Raw genomic sequence first — 18,749 nt, 5'->3', positions numbered from 1 at the left:
ACAATACATTCTGCTGTGTGTGTGTGTGTGTGTTTGTGTGTTAAATCCTCTTCAGACGCTCTCTAACAACTTTGAGTTTAAACTCGTCTTCCCTTTCACAACAATTCCTGCAGTCGCATTTTCCCATATGGCCGGTCCGAGCATGCTGAATATGCAAACGAGTGAGAAACATTCCTGACGTTAGTCCATGGGAGGGGGCGGGACGGGGGAGTCTCCTATATGAACTCAAGCCCCTCCCTCTCTCTCTCTCTCTCTCTCTCTCTAAACTCAACATCTCACTCCAGCTAATATAACACACACACACACACACACACACACACACACACACACACACACACACACACACACACACACGCACACACACGTTTTCCTTTCCATGATAAATCTGGAAGTGATCCTGTCCTGAGCTCTGTCGGCTTTTCAAAAAGGGACAAAAATGTGTGTGTGTTTCTTTCCAGACATTTTATTGCTTCATTGAAGGTTCCTCTAAACTCCCATACACACATATAAAACAATCACACAGCGCATTACAGTACAGTGAATACAAACTGACCCTAACGCTGTATATTTTATCCCCTAATCCAACACCTAACTATCTTGCATTTTTTTATTTTAAAAAAAATTACCATTTAGTACGTTTCCTATGTTTATTATGGTGTTATACACATGTCATTATACACATATATGTGTTGTGTGTGTTGTGTGTGTGTGTGTGTGTGTGTGAGAGAGAGAGAGAGAGAGAGAGAAAAGAGAGAGATAAGAGTTAAAGCTTGGCCTGAGGGTCAGTATAGTGACAGGAGTAAAGTCCATTATATACAAGAATACAAACGGCATTAATAGACTCTGTGTCTCTCTCTCTCTGTCTCTCTCTCTCGCTTTAATTTGATTAAAAAGCGAGTGGCAGGAGGGATTCATACACGCACATCTAATAACTCCACCATCTGTCTTCAACACTGGCACAACACCAGAACTGAGAGAGAGAGAGAGAGAGAGAGAGAGAGAGAGAGAGAGAGAGAGAGAGAGACAGACAAGCCCTTGAAGTACAAATGTGAATCAAACATATCAACAAACTATTTTTAAAACTATTATTAAAATTTTAATAATACTTAAAAATACATCTAATTATTATTAAATGATGTTTTTTGTTAATAATTATTATTATTAATGTCATTAATTTTATATTATGCTTAAAAATATGTTTTTACTCTGATCTGAGGGAGAGATGAGCTGATATTCTAACGCTTTGACCATGAACAGACCTCAGAACAGTTGATTGACATGGATGAGACATGAATTATATCTAAAACTTCAATACAGAGCTCCATACCAGCAGAGACTCAGGGACAGGTTAAGGGAGAAGACAAAATAAAATAAGTTTCAAATCTAAAAATCACAAAATATAAAAAAAAAAGAACTGAAACAAAAGTCGAAAAATGTAAAAAAGTGTGAGAATTTTTAAAATACATATTTATATACATTACTGTGCAAAAGTCATGAGATGAGACCATTACTGTGTTTTTTCCTATGGTATAATGATCATGTATAAATATTTCTCAGCCTCTTTATTAAAATACAACCAAAAATTACAGGAGATTTGTACGCAGTATTAATAAACAGAATACAATCTGAAAAACACTTACACTTGATCAATAGCAGAAACCTGGAGGATCTTTTAAACTTAAATAATAAGAAATCCTCATTTCTAATTTCTAATCGAATTATTTTAGGACTTCAGTCTCCTCAAAAGAGTTTAAAATGTGTTTAGTGTTAAGAGAGCTCAACACTAAATACTTACTAAAGATTTTAATCTAATTTTATTCTAGATTTTTTTTGCAAAAACTATTGCATACATATTTTCTTTATTTTATGTTTGTATCTTAATAAAGAGAGCGAAAAATAAACATTGATGATTATTAAAACTTTGATGAAATAACAAAGCTGCAGCTGGTCTAAGACTTTTGCACAATACTGAAATCCAGACTAAAGTCTCATCATAATGATGAGATTAAGAGCATCAAAGTCTGATATAGTTACACTATGATTTCAATCTTTGACATGATCTTGACACACACACGCACACATCCAGCAGGTCTTATAAAGAGTTAAACCTCTGGATTCAGACTCCAAATGAAGCAGAATAAACTTTAATAATTCAACAGTGCACCTGTGTCACACTTTGTGTTGTTTTAAGTGTTGTTGTTGTTGTTTGCTGTGGAGCGGACGACCCTCTTTTACCCCCAATCTCTCTCTCTCTCAATCCCGTGAGATTAGTATAAACAGCACTTGGATTATAAGCACACATTCCATTCAGATTTCATGCTCCGAGGATTTTTTGCTCATTAGAAGCATGAGTTGTCAATCTCAGAGGATCCGCTTTAAATCTTTTTTCTCGTTCTTTCTCTCGGGGAGTTCAAGGGCCGCAACTGAGGCTCTAAGGGTCGTTCAGTGTCTCTTTAAAACATGACAGCATATGTGTTCATGAAAACACAATACATCATTATAGTGTTCAGATCCCTGGAAGATTTTATTTTTATATGATTTAAACTTTGTACATGCGCTGATATCTTCACCTGATGCACAAACACACAAATGAAACACAACTTGATGTTGAATTTTACCACATTATTTCTTCTCTATTAACCAGTTGCTTGACTAAACTAAAACAGACCAGCAACAGAGATTTCACAGCTTACTTTGAGTGAACTAAAAAAATATTCAAATAAAACAAGAAACATTAATTCATCGCCCATCATTACAAAACAATGCATGCATAAAAAATGTAATGTTAAACAATTTACTTATATATTTTTTTACTTTATTCCCTCATTCCTCATGTCAGTATTTATTTAAGCATTATTTTAATTGTAATTATGTATTATACATTATTTATTTTTTATTATCATATATATTTATTTATACAAACATGTTTTATTTATTTATAATTATTATTCATTATTATTTATATATAATATAATATTATATATAAAATAAAAATATTTGTATTATTTTAAGTTAAAATAAAATTGTATATATATACATATACATATACATATATATATATATATATATATATATATATATATATATATATATATACATATACATATACATATATATATATATATATATATATATATATATATATATATATATATATATATATATATATATATATATATATATATATATATATATTAAATAATAAATGTAATTCAAGTTGACTTGACTGTCAGAGGACCTTCTAATGTTATTAGTTTTACAGCACTGAAAGGGTTAATCTGAAGCAGCTGAAAAGGTCAGAGATGCAGAATGATTCAAGACAAGATGCTTGGGTTTGGACATCTGTATTTCTCTTCTGAAACCCCCAAAATCAATTCAGCAAATGTTGGTATTTCAGCCTGCTTTCACTCAAACGCGTCCGATCGCCTCATCCAATGGAAATCTTCCGTCGGCTCGGGCTACAGATTCTAACAAACATTAAACACAGTAAGGAGGCAATTATGTATGCATGATTTAATCTGCAACTAATTAATATGCAAATGTATTCATATGTTAGTTACTAAATTAAAAATGCAAAGCAGCCCTTATGGTGAATCTGTGATTTCGGCACAAACAGAACATTTGAACATAAAAGGAGATAAACAAAAAAAAAAAAGAAACTTGGTAAAGTTCTTCGCCTTTAACAGCCTGTTGCTTCTAAAATCACAAAATCATTTTTTTATTTTAAGCTTTTTTAATCGTGTAACCAATCGTCTCAATCTGGGGTTTTAATTGCGCATGATCTCAGCTCTGTGAGTGTATACAGATTGAGTTGTGTGCTGAACATTAGCCTGAGGACGTTACCGCGTTTTTTGTCTGAATTTTAGACTTTGGTTAAAGGTCGACAGGTTGCTTATTACCTGTCTGACATCAGCGCTGGCACGTGCAATGCATTCTGGGATGTGTGGTAAACACATTCACACTGAGATTAACCGGGTGCTTGGGTGATGAAGTGACTAAGAGAGGTTTAATCACAGATATGAGCTGGTAAATAGATTCAGATCAGTTTGGGGATTTCAATCACTTGATGACTCAGTATTACTGATATTAAGTGAACAATTCATTCAAATAAAATGACTAAATGCTGTGTGCCCTTGCTGTTATATTATAAAGCTCTCTCTCTCTCTCTCTCAGTTATATTTTTTTTAAGCATGATATTTCATGATCTTTTAGCTTTTTAAAGTTGTTCTCTTCCTAAAGCTGGAGTAATCTCACGTGTCTCCTCTAGAGCTTTTGAAGAGATTTTAAAAATGTAATTTGTTCTCAGATTTGAAGACACCAAGACTCATTCTCATATGGCCATATTACGTACAGTCAAAACCTTTGACCCCATATAATAAAATGAACAAATGAAATCTCTGTAACATATGTTTTCTATGCACAGCCGTAAGAAGAAATGGAGATCAAATGGAGATTTTGTTAATCTGAAAAAATCTCTCCAATAGCCCGTTCATCTCAGCTACTGTATGATCTGAGCATTGTGTTTCATTTTTATCATAAAAAACAACTAAGATTACAAATAGGTTTGCTTCTGAGCAATAAAATAAAGTGACTTGAATAAAAATACCTGCACATTTTCATCATTAGAGACGCTTGTGATATATTTCCTCTAATGTGTAGTCCACTGTTAGGTGCTGATGCCCAGAAAAAGAGTCATACAGGTTTGGAAAAAAAGTAAAGTGTGGCAGTATTTTAATTTGTGTGTGAACAAACACAAGCCACAGAAATATGATTTCCCAGCATTCATTAGCTGAGGCAGCTATACTGTTATGACAGACCAATGTGTTCATGAGTTTAGCTGATATGAACTATTTCTCTCTTACACACACACACACACACACACACACACACACACACACACACACACACACACACACACACACACACACACACACACACACACACACACACACACACGCACACACTTCAGCTGTGGCCATCAGCAGTTTTGGTCCACTCTGCCCCAGTGCATGCTGGGATACCTGGGACAGTAAAGTTTAAACTACAATAGGGATGGGACGATTACCGATTTCACGATTAACCACAATAAAATGTCCTGAAGATTAGTATTATCGTTTAAAAATTTTGAAAACTTGCGGTAAATCTTGTCCAGCCAGAATCTGTTTGACGCAGGTGCGCACATGCAACATAGTTTTTTGCATAAAAAGGGATTTAAGGGATAATGTATTGTATTCATTCACCGTAAACTTATTAGACAGATTTATTTATATTTTTACCACAGAAATAATTTCAGGGACATTAAATATTAAATTGTGATTTTCAAAAATACAACTTTTATGTTTTCAGTGTGTGTATCAGTTCTTTTTGAACATTTCCATCTCATTTTAACAAAACCAGGATAATATTGATAACTGTGATAACATTGGTCACTATTTTCATACTGTTCCATCCCTAAACTACAAGCACCTAAAATAAGACAAAAACACCAACAGCAACACCTGTCTGAAAATACACATCTATTTAAAATAAAATATAACATCTTCACACAGTTGTGTATGTTGTGTAGATACAATAAATACAAATATTTCTTATAGATTGAATATACAGTACACACTGATCAGTAATAGGATTTATTATTAGATTATCCCTAATAAAATAAAATGATATACTGACTATACACAAACAAAGCTTTAAAGTGCCCATTTTTTGTGATCCCATTTTTCAACATTAAGTTGTTAGAGCATCAATAATCCCTTCAAAATGATAAAGGTCAAAGTTCACTGCCAAGCAATATATTTTCTTTAACAGAATTCCCTTTTTTAGGACTACAGAGAACGGCCGGTTTGGACTACAATCCTCTACTTCCTGATTGAATGAAGTCAATATAAGAGTTTTTGACTAAACTCCGCCCACACGAATACACCAGTAACCAGCTAAACTAAGCTGCTGTCGAATCACAACACACTAAACAAACTACACAATCAGAACTCGATACGCATTTCTGAAGGAGGGACTTCATACACTGTAAAAAAAATCTGTAGAAATTACAGTTAGTTGCAGCTGGTTGCCGGTAACTTACCGTAAATTTAAATTTATGTTATTTACTGGCAACAGTTTGTTCAAAGTTAAATACATTTTAAAAATTAACAAGTCTTTATCTTTACAGAATAAAACTATACAATGCAAAGCATTGTAGCCTCATGCAAAGCATTCTGGGAACCAGAAATCATCATCAACCTTTTTCTGTTTTTGCTTCAGATTTTGTTTCCCAGAATGCTTTGCTTGATGCTGTTATTTTAGTTTTACTCTGTAAAGACAAAGACAAAAACAGCGCTATAGAGATAAGTAAATTGTGTAAAAAAATACTGTGTTTTTACACACGAAACATAAACACATGTTATATTGCACACCGTAAACACAATCAAAGCTTTGAAAACACAAGAAAAACTGGACCTTTAAAATTAAATAGCACATAAAATAAAAATAAATAAATGCAGTTAATAAAATGAACTAAGAAATAGTAAAATGTAAAAGATATAATCTGTGTTGAATATGGATATTAACACACACACACACACTCATCTGTTTCTTCTCAACACTAAACCCACTGGGTAATAAAATGGATTTTAACGCTGATAAATTAGTCTAAATTTGACTGATGCTTTTAAAACTGAGCTTTGAGCCAATAATCAACCAGATCATCACCTTGAAAATCAATTATGACATTTCTATGAGCAATAATAACACTAATGCTGTTCCATATATAAATAAACCTGCTGAAACAGACAGTGGCTTGGCAGAAATTAATGGAGAGAGTTTTGATTCTGAAGCAGTACAGGACACACACACACACACACACACACACACACACACACACACACACACACACACACACACACACACACACACACACACACACACGGGAAACTGACTTCATTTCCTCTGTGGATTGCTCAATGGAAAACATACAGTCCAATGTTTTATTCTCTTCTGGAGCTCATCTGAACACGCACACACACAAGCACACACACGTTACAATAATGTAAAGACACTCTTGTGATCCTCATCATTTATCATTTTTTTGAATAACCCATCATTATTTTTTAGATTGCAGTGATCCAATGTTTGCATCTCTCAGTGGGCGGGGCTAATGAGGCAGTGATGTAGAAGTAGGTGTTAACCTCCTGTAGAGGCGGTCTTTCATCACACTATGACATCATATAGAGACAAAATCTGACCTGAAGCGTTTTGGCTGCTTGGTTTCAATAAAAGTTGTTTTTGGACTAATGAGGAAGTTCCATACAGGATGTTTTATAGCACAATGATCTCATCTGAGCCAAACTAAAGTAAACAACACAGACAAACAGAGTCCAACAAATGTTTCTAGTGCTGCTGAAGAGAGAAACAGATGCTGTGCTGGAAGAGAGGACGGACGGACGAATGGATGGACGGATGGATGAGGACACAGCGAAGCAAAGACAGAACATGAGGATGTGGAAAGCGTTTGATGGTCAACTAGTTTAACATCATTTCATTCACCTTGACGATTGGTTTATTTAAATGTCAACTTTATCTCAGATGTTCTCCTAAAATAAAAAGTATTCACAAATGATACAACTGAAATGAATGTGGATCGCAGAGGAGGAGACACTGATCTCTTCTGAAACTCCATAAAATCTTAACGCTGTCCATGAGAAACAATGAGGACATTAAAATGTGACATCTCTGAGCTATGAGTGTTTCTTTAAATCACGACTAATGTTAAAATGACTGCGCTTCACAAATTAAAAATATTTACAAAAACACATGGTCTTTGTTTTTCCTCATGAAACCGAGGGATTAAGAACAGTACGGGAATACCGAGCCATGGCCCGGTTATTTTCAGGTCTTGACTCTGGATGGGGTTTTGGCAGTACTGAATGAAATGTGTAGGTTTATTACTGAGAGATTTTTGTGAAACGCCCCACCAGCAGCACTGGGACGCAGCCAAACACACACAGCTGCTTCTGTCAATCCATCCATTCAAAAAAGAAGAAAAAATATCATGAGGTCATTTACGGCTACAATCCTTTTCTTTTGCTCCGTGACAGGTGAATCGGACTTAAAATATATCACACGTCAGGGAAATATTTACATCCATTGCAAACATTTACACTATCAAAGTAAAGCATTATTTCAGTGAGCTCTGAAACACACAATAATCTCACACAGACTGAATGTCTGTCATTATTAATGATCCCTTATGGCTTTATTTTACCCGTGAAAGAGAAAATCTGAAGGTTTACGCTGTGCTTTCCATACAATAAAAGAGGAAGGTGACTGTCGAGCTCAGAAAAACACCAATGAAATATTACAAAAACTTCACAAGGCTTCACGTCTGCATTCATTATACTTTTATCCTGTGTTTTTTCCTCATGTTGGCTGCTCTCTAGCATCTGTGCCATTTTACACAGAAAGCAAACAGTTTTGTGCTCATGCACAGAATAATGTCACACGGGTTTGAAACAAAACGACCCGACGATAAAATGATGAACTGTCGCTGCAAAAAATCTCAGTATGAGATGCTCATTAAACCTACTGAAATTGTTAATTTTCCTCTTTAAATTCTTTATGATCATGAAAAAGTCACTTCATCTGTGTCGCGGGATTATAGCTTCAGGAAAATATGAAATGACACGACATTGTGCACCAACATTTTCACCAATCTGAAACAGAAATACAGCGCACACACACACACACACACACACGCGCACGCACACAGCCGACAGCTGCTGTTTCTTTCTATCACTGAGTTTTGGGTGGCAGCCAAAGTTTTACCTCCGTCTGCGTGCTGCCCCGTCCGCTACCTGTCACTCAACCCGTTACCATGGAGACCCACCTGAACACCCCATCATTCCTCACGGCCTCGTGCATGAGAAACAGACTCCAGTGATGTTTGGTTTGTGTTTGATGGCGTTCAGCGTGTGAACCTCATGAAATCTGTCAGGTCGAATCTCATGATAAATATCTAAATAATCAAATAGTTTTTTTTGTGCATTAAAGGCTATTTTAGGACTGTTAGGATTTTCTGTAGAATTACATGATTGTAAATAAATATGTTATATTATAAAACATCATAATTATTTAATATATAATAATATAGTATAATAAATAATATAGTAAATACATAAATTTGTTGTATTTGTTCTGATTAAAAAAATTATTGTATTGCAGCAATGAGTATCACCACATAAAATAATAAATTACAAAAATTAAAAGAAAATAACCCCAAATAGATTTAATATTCTTAAGAGTGTATTGTTTAGCTAAGTGTGATTTTGTATTTTTTATTTTGATTTTAGGGTGAAGTACTGTATAACCTGAAAATATTTTATTTAAAAATATTAAATAAAAATAATTTGGATATGAAAAATAATTAGGATCTGTATATTTGCGTTGTAAATTTGACATTAAAATATAATAAAAAATATATTAAAGATGTACTTTAAGTGCTAAAAATAGTGACACTGAAATGTATGTTATTGTAAAGTATGATGTAATAAAAGTCAAAACAAAGTGTTTTACATCAACATTAGTGTCTTACATGGGCCACATTTACAAAAAAAAAACAGATTTGTGCCAAAAATCAGAATTTTTTGTCTACACAAACTGTTTGTCTTAGGGTGTGATTGTAGTCTGAGACAGCTGACAATAAAGTTTATTGTTCGTATGTGTATATGTGTGTATCCTCTATTGTTTGTAGATGTCAATGTGGACATATGCTCGCACGGCTGTAATACACAAGAGCGCTGTTAAAAAACACTGAAGTATCTTTACTGCCATAAACGTGCGCTGTTCGGCCTTATTAAAACATGCAGACAGACCATTCATCTTTATAAAACAACAACATCACCCAAAGCAATCCAATAATCCTTCACAATGCTGGATATTTCCTCACTTCGTCCTGAACAGACACAACACAGATCCCAGCAATGCCAACTGTATTTACACTTTACAGAGATCCTCTATTGAACGAAAAATGAGTCGGATTTACATTTCACATATCAACAACATGACAGGCGGTGAAAATGAAGAAGTTAAACCTGAGGCTGTGACTGCAGTACCTCACACCGCCTGTAGGGGGAGGAAAAGCTCTGAAAATAAAGACCTGCAGCCCGGAGGAGAGACATGAAGTCCCAACTGAACATTCGGCACAACCAAACTTCATTTAATTAACACCATGTATACTTTAAACACACGAGTGTAAAACACCAGCACATAAACACTTCAATATGAGCAGTGTAAAATGTACACGATAAACATCATGTAAATAAACATCAGATATCTGCTGTATCTGTTGCGTGAGATATGTGAATATAAGAAAAAAGAAATTTGTGATTAAAAAAGTCACAAATCATTTTTGAATAAGATTAAAGTCTGATGTTCAGAATGTAACTGCACTGTGAAAAATAACAAATAAGTAAATAATTGCACAAATAACACCTGAGATCTTTCAAATATGATTGTGTTGAATCAGAAATAGATGTGATATAAATATATGAAATTCAAAATGAGTTTTGTTTTTCTGGTGACAGATGCTCTTCAGAACTCGACGAGATGTTATGATGGACAGCGAAACACTTTAATTCTTTACCACATTTACTTTCACTGCAATGTGTTACAAAAAGATACAAAACATCCATCAGAAAAAAGCATTTGACATGCAGATCCACAGACATTAATAATCAAACACAAGCCGTCTGACATTAACCCAACACACACACATTTATTAAAAGATGAAATGTAAAGATTTTTTTTATTTATATCATGCATAAATGCATTTGATGGCTAAAAGTCAAAACCATTGCAAAGCATTGATATATTAAAATATTTTTTTATACTGTATTTCGTTCTCTGGTGTCACAATTACTGCCAAACAATTATCAAATTTAAAGCTTTATAATAAATGTTTGCGTTTGCATAAATTTATTGTTGATTATAAGTGAAAATCTGTCTGCTAATTGCTTGGAAATGTTAAATAAAAAGTCTGAAATATGCATTAATGCAAAGCATAATAATAATGATTGATTAATATTTATTAGTAATAAATATTATAATGAGCACAGACAAATACATCATAAAATAAATACTGTGGGAAATGCATGGCAAGCCCATGTCCAGTACACAACAACACACAGTAAAAGCATTTAATCGTATTCAGAATACCAGAAACAACAAATAAAAAACACGGTTGAGCCCGTACAGTACCAGCATCAGTGTGTGTTAATGAGTCACATGAGAGGTTTACAGAAACACCTGTCATGAGAAGACTGTAAAATAACATCCTCCACTATCACCTCCAACAACACACGTGTTTAAAAACGGCCCATCAGGAATCTATTATAAGATCTTTATTCTGTAAAGAACTAAAGCTCAACACTCTCATGGGCGTCCCGCGGGGCGTCTGAGTCACGGCCGTACGCTTCACAATCATTAGTGTGGCATCAAACGTCCGGTCGGGCACACCGGCCCTCACGCGCTACACAATACACACTGACACAATAAAGTCTGGGTGCCTTTTCACTCAGCTTCACGCTTTAATATCCAACACTTAATTCCTCTCCAAAACACAAAGTGTTGCAGATGACGTGAAAAATGCCATTACAACAGAAGCGTGGGCTTCATCTCTAAATCACAGGTGTCACCGTAAACGATTCAAACACACACAGCAGGTAAATCAAATCAAATAAACTTACTGAGGAGGGTAAACCGGGAGGAACTTTCCGAACTTTTTTTGGCTGGACTTCTGGAAAACAGAGAAAGACAAAAACAAATGTGACACACTGATCATCTCAGAAAAAAACATTCAGATGTCACAGAATAAAGGAACTGTTGTCATAAAATACAAAGTGAATGTTAAACTATTAAAAATAAAGTTGAAGCGTATATAAAAGTGACTGTGTGTGTGTGACAGGTGAATTGTGTCCTGAAGGTCGACACTTTCTCAGGGTCTCCACCTGAAGGCCTGCGTTGATCTATTGTGTTTTATTTTTTTTAAACTAACAGAAAATGATTGTAGATTTGAAGGTCCTTTAATATAACAGATGAAACTCAAATATAGAAACATCAAGGGAAAATCAATAATCACTACAATGCCTTCAAAACATTGATTTTACTCAATCCATGTGGGTCAAACTGAAAACATACAGACTCGTGATTTTAATATTAGGACAAAAACAGAAATGGGAAGTACAGATTTATACACAGAGTGATGATCACAGGAGGAGGTTTGATGATGATGATGATGAAGAGGAACTCACCCATTTGGTCGCTATGAAGGGTTCGTCGCCGCGGGTTTCCTGCGTAATGCTGGTAATACTGGGATCCCAGTTTGGTGGGCGACACCGTCTCAGGACTGACCATTCCCACCTCACCTCCCATGAGACTCGACTACAGAAAACAACAAGACATCAACTTTAAAAATTTAAATCACTTTAACACTTTGTGATGGTGCGTTCAAATTTAAAAAAGACGACACATTCCTGAAGTTAAACACAACCAGAGACGACGTCACAGAGAAAAACAATTATAAACATTAAAGCTTTCGCTAACGTTTGCAACATTGCCTGTCGAGATTCAGAAGACAAAATATCAACAGGGACAATTTATAAATAAATATAATTTCTGAAGGTTACTCGAGTGTTTGTCTTGACTGTTTCAAAAATAAATCACAAGATTTTTTTTTAAATATATTTTAACTTTAATACAATTTGTATGACAGCAAACATTTATTTATTTTTAAAAAATTTGCATTATAAAAGTCTGACCTTCATAATTAAAGTAAACACAAGAGGATGACAAATCTAACATCCCTACGTACAGTAAGCGTGCAAATTGAACTTACCCTGAGCAAACTCTTCCTGTCATTACACTAACACTGATCTGCCAATCAAATCAAACTCGCTCATTTCTACTTAAGCAAACACAGATATCTGCGAGACGGACCGCTGGTGATTTTTTCCTTACAGGAGCGCGTACGGAAGTCTGAAGTGGGAAAGCCCCGGGCGCGAGATGACACGCAAACTTCCTCCAAACTTTTTAAGGACACTCGGGGTGATCGTCCCGGGCCGGGGCTCATTAGAGGACGTGATGAAGTAGAGGGAATGTTTGTGCCGAGATGAATTCAAATGACCGGGTCTCACAACAGACTTAGCGATGCTTGACTAGAGCCGCATTCACATGCAAAACAACCTAAATAGGCCAATTACGTGGCGGCCCCCGGTCGCAGGCCTCCCCGCGGAGGAGAGCGAGGTCTGCCGCCTTTCACATGCTAAAACAAAAGAGCCCTTGTCTTAAATAAGTCAGCCCGTCTCACGGTTAAGGAGGTTTTTTTGGGGTACGGGGGGAGGAGGGACGGGACGCTAAAACAAAAGTGTCTCATTTTCCCCGAGACGGACGGTTTCTCCCAAGCGCGCCGTTGCCCGGCAACTACGAGCGGGAGAAAACCTGCGCTCTCATCGTGCCCGGCATCACGCGGAGTCTCATGCCCAGTTTCGGAGCCGGCTTGGCACGGGAACCCAGCTGGCATCCAGAGGAAATATTAACAAAGATAAATGACGCCCACCTGAAGATGCCCGTGAAGGATTACGGGCTCACATTAATAACAGCAGGCGCATGCTTGCATGGGCACCAAATGATGATTGCGAGAAATAGAGAAGACATTAACGTAATTGGAAAAGTGCAACAAACAAAAATAAGAGACAAAAGCGATGAAAGTGAGAGAGAGAAAGAAAATCGCAGATGAGATTTTTTTTAATATCTCCACTGCTTCTTCAAGACGGCAAAAAGATTAATAGGAGAGCAGATAAAACTTTTATTTTTTTCTTATATCTGATATCAAAATTCCAGTTATTTCATATTGTACAGTATGTGTCTCCTTTAAAGTTTTGGATGACTTCTCAATCAATCGCTAAATATAAAGGCTTGCTTTAAATTCTTCCAACAGCAAATGATGTGAGCTCTGATATAATTTTTTTAATGTCAATGCATATCCCATCATTGTCTGTTTTTATTTTCTCCAAAGGGAGAAATGTTGATACCTTCAAAAAAAGAGAATCAGATCTTAATAACATCTTGATTGATAGATAAAGTGCAGCTCAAAAAGTTTTTAAAACTAAAAGTTTTATATTTGATACTTTAATAAAATAAAACGTGTTTCTAGAGCTCTGAGAAACCTCTGAGCAACAAAAAATATAGTTGAAAATAAAACAAAGCAGGAAACAAACACACAGCGAGATAGATGATCTGCACACAGAAGAAGAAGTGCAGGGGGAAACAGGGAGACTAAAAAGAGCAGGAGGTCTGAAACAGATGAACGAGGAACCCTGTGAACACTCCATCTCATCGGGTCGCTCCATACTAAATGGCCCACGGTCTGAGGGTCTGGTGGACCCATAGGAGGTCTGTTTCACTCGGCACACTGACACCCGTGAGATTTGGCCGCTCTGGACCACTGAAGACACGGACAGTCCCAAAAAACTCCAGCCAAAGTCATGAGCAGAAGACTCTGGAACATCACAACACTCTTACTCTTTAAAACAGAGAGAGATCAAACCTTTGTCTAATGAGAACAGACAGCAGCACTAAAGGGAAAACCACTGAGAGAGAGAGAGAGAGAGAGAGAGAGAGAGAGAGAGAGAGAGAAAATGGAAGGCTCTTCAGTTGAAGGATCTCATCATTGTGAGGCTTTAAGGAGTCCATATGGATCAGAAGAGTCTGAGAGTTAGTTCCAGCAGCACACATGAGATCTCCTTCAATACACCTTAACATCATCTCAGGATGAAGATGGTTGAGAGAATAAAGACAGTGTACAGACTCAAGAGTGGAGATCAAATATAAGACAGCTTAGATTTGTTTAACATTTTTTGTTCATTACAGAATTCGATTTTGTGCTATTTGACAGTTTTCTGGTCACAAACATGTGGAAAGTTATATTAATACTGAGCGTCTTTCACACATCTGGCTGAACACACATCAAACATCTTCCATACTATACATTGGGCAAAAAGCAGTAGGTGAGGGCAGTAGGTTTGTCCAAATTCATAGTATTTTAAAAATAGTACACGAGAGAAGTACCAGTATGATCTATTACTTCTGGCAAGATTTTAAAGGGTATGCATACCATAGACCCTTTACTATCCCATGATACTGATTATTCAGACTGATATCTGCCTATACCGATAGCCAATTATTCAGACTAATATCTGCTGATGCGGATAGCCAATTATTCAGACTGATATCTGCCAATACCGATTATACAGACTGATACCTGCCGATACCGATTATTCAGACTGATATCTGCCAATACCGATTATTGAGACTGATATCTGCCAATGTCGATTATTCAAACTGATATCTGCAAATACTGATTATTCAGACTGATATCTGCTGATACCGATTATACAGACTGATATCTGCCGATACCGATTATTCAGACTGATATCTGCCGATACCGATTATTCAGACTGATATCTGCCGATACCGATTATTCAGACTGATATCTGCCAATACCGATTATTCAGACTGATATCTGCCGATACCGATTATTCAGACTGATATCTGCCAATACCGATTATTCAGACTGATATCTGCCAATACCGATTATTCAGACTGATATCTGCCAATGTCAATTATTCAGACTGATATCTGCCAATACCGATTATTCAGACTGATATCTGCCGATACCGATTATTCAGACTGATATCTGCCGATACGATTATACAGACTGATATCTGCCAATACCGATTATTCAGACTGATATCTGCCGATACCGATTATTCAGACTGATATCTGCCAATGTCGATTATTCAGACTGATATCTGCCAATACCGATTATTCAGACTGATATCTGCCAATGTCAATTATTCAGACTGATATCTGCCAATACCGATTATTCAGACTGATATCTGCCGATACCGATTATTCAGACTGATATCTGCCAATGTCAATTATTCAGATTGATATCTGCCAATACCGATTATTCAGACTGATATCTGCCGATACGATTATTCAGACTGATATCTGTCGATACCGATTATTCAGACTGATATCTGCCGATACCGATTATTCAGACTGATATCTGCCAATGTCAATGATTCAGACTGATATCTGCCAATACCGATTATTCAGACTGATATCTGCCGATACCGATTATTCAGACTGATATCTGCAGATACCGATTATTCAGACTGATATCTGCAGATACCGATTATTCAGATTGATATCTGCCAATGTCAATTATTCAGACTGATATCTGCCGATACAATTATTCAGACTGATATCTGCCAATAACGATTATTCAGACTGATATCTGCCGATACCGATTATTCAGACTGATATCTGCAGATACCGATTATTCAGATTGATATCTGCCAATGTCAATTATTCAGACTGATATCTGCCGATACAATTATTCAGACTGATATCTGCCAATAACGATTATTCAGACTGATATCTGCCGATACCGATTATTCAGACTGATATCTGCAGATACCGATTATTCAGACTGATATCTGCCGATACCGATTATTCAGACTTATATCTGCCAATGTCGATTATTCAGACTGATATCTGCAAATACCGATTATACAGACTGATATCTGCCGATACTAATTATACAGACTGATATCTGCCAATGTCAATTATTCAGACTGATATATACAAATACCGATTATACAGACTGATATTTGCCGATACTGATTATTCAGACTCATATCTGCCTATACGATAGCCAATTATTCAGACTGATATCTGCTGATACCGATAGTTTGGTGGTTATATTAACTTGCAAAATAAAAAATAGTGCCCCTATAGCCCCCATACCCTAAAATAGTGCATTATTTGAGGGAACATCCATTTTTAGTGGTGTACAAAATCATAGTGGACATTATTGAGTGCAATCATTCAACCCCACAATGCACCACAATAATGAGGGTAGAACTGATGTACACTGACAGTTAGCACTAGTCAACCACTGAGGCTCGCGCCGAATGAATTCTTGCAGCTCAGGTGTCTGAATTTACTCCCTCCAGTGAACTATCATAGTGGACTAATGTAGGTGAATAAGGGTATTGGGGGTCACAGCCCGGGTCTCCATGTGTGTGCAGGTGTTCAGGTTATGTACTGCAACTAAGCTAATGGGTGACTTTCTGTAAATATCTTAGACCAGGCAAGCAGTCAAAGGTTTAGATACTGGCATACAAAATTAAATTCAAAATTTCCATTTAAAAATGTCTGAGATGATAAATAACCTCAATTTGTTGTTTGAAACATTCAGCATGTTAAGGTCATGAGACAAGCGTGTAGCATATTATTGTTTGAAATCTTACATGTTACACATTATGCAGTGTGTTAGATACTTAGTATCTGATTTTTCTGCTCATGCACGCACGCATGCACGCGCACACACACACACGCACACAAACACGCTGTTGAGTAATGAGGCAGTGATGAAGGCTTCCTATAGAGCAGAGGTCAAAGGTCAGAGAACTACTGAGGACTGCACTGATGATACAGCAGTGTGTGTGTGTGTGTGTGTGTGTGTGTGTGTGTGTGTGTGTGTGTGTGTGTGTGTGTGTGTCTGTGTGTGTGATGCACTATGCACATGGTCCAAAGTAACTGACTCCACACGCGCACGCACACACGCACGCACGCACGCACACACACACACACACACACACACACACACACAAATGTCTGAGCTGTAGAAAGAAACTGGTGCATGTGTCTCCTCCAGTTGTTTTGGGCTTCAAGAAGGAGCCATTAATTATGAGAACATAGCACACCTGCACACACACAACACGCACGAGTATAACCTGTACACACACACACACACACACACACACACACACACACACACACACACACACACACACACACACCTGTATACATAAAGTGCTGATGCTACAACACAAACACAGAATCTTAGATGTGTTCCAGATGAATACTTCACAAGTTCAGATGTCACAAATAAGAAGAAATAGGTCGACAGATTTGACGTACTGCATGCAGGTGATTGTGAACGTTGCTCATCTCATTACAGATTGAATCTTCTCTCTCAAGTAAGGCTGCCCCCGACCAAAGATTTTTCTAGTCGACTAGTAGTCGTTCATTTTCGCTATTCGACTAGTCGTGACTAATATTGCATTTATGATATTAATGTGTAAATATATATATGAAAACTCGATGGAGATGCAAGCGTTTGGCAGATCTAGCAAGCTTATAGTGTTTCTCACTTTTTGGACACCATGTACACAGTTCCCATACGAGGAACACTTGAATATGTGCCTTATAATGGCGCACAATAGTTAACGTTAGCACTAGCTAACATGGGTAAGGTTGTATTCTATACTGCTTATATTTTAAAAATGATAAGCTATATATTTCAATTGGGTAGGATTAAGGATGTAAAATAAGGTTTTGCAGAATCAGGCATTAATATGTGCTTTATAACTATTAATAAACAGACAATATCTCTGTAATATTAATGCTAGTAACCAACCAGTTAATAGTGAGGATTGTAAACTACACTAGGGTGTCACCATTATTCTTATTAACTCACCAAATTATTTAAAGTGAGAAGGATAAGAAAAAAAAAAACACTTTAAGGGCTGGTTTCCTGGACAGGGATTAGATTAAGCCTTACTTTAATTAGAAAATATAACTGGTTTTAATAAACATATCTTACTAAAACATTACTTGTGTGCATTTTG

General features: G+C 36.3%; 1 protein-coding gene across 20 annotated transcripts in view; it reads right to left on the bottom strand.

Moving 5' to 3' along the window:
* The window catches only part of tcf4 (transcription factor 4), a 237,237-nt gene that overhangs the window by 52,694 nt on the left and 165,794 nt on the right, over window positions 1-18,749 (bottom strand). For 16 of the 20 annotated variants that reach the window (XM_055179350.2, XM_055179344.2, XM_055179343.2 and 13 more), the window contains 2 exons: window positions 12,300-12,429; window positions 11,736-11,785 (listed from right to left, as the gene is read on the bottom strand). In XM_055179350.2, coding sequence (XP_055035325.2) covers window positions 11,736-11,785; window positions 12,300-12,429 — 180 coding nt within the window. Of the gene's footprint in view, window positions 186-11,735; window positions 11,786-12,299; window positions 12,430-12,883; window positions 13,168-18,749 lie in introns of those variants that run through there. The other 4 variants (XM_055179360.2, XM_073871629.1, XM_055179356.2 and 1 more) reach the window with 3 other exon arrangements.

Source organism: Misgurnus anguillicaudatus, chromosome 9, assembly GCF_027580225.2.
Source record: "Misgurnus anguillicaudatus chromosome 9, ASM2758022v2, whole genome shotgun sequence".
NCBI classification, from domain to species: domain Eukaryota; kingdom Metazoa; phylum Chordata; class Actinopteri; order Cypriniformes; family Cobitidae; genus Misgurnus; species Misgurnus anguillicaudatus.
The sequence above is the reverse complement of the archived record's forward strand: the minus strand, read 5'-3'. Positions and strand labels throughout refer to the sequence as shown.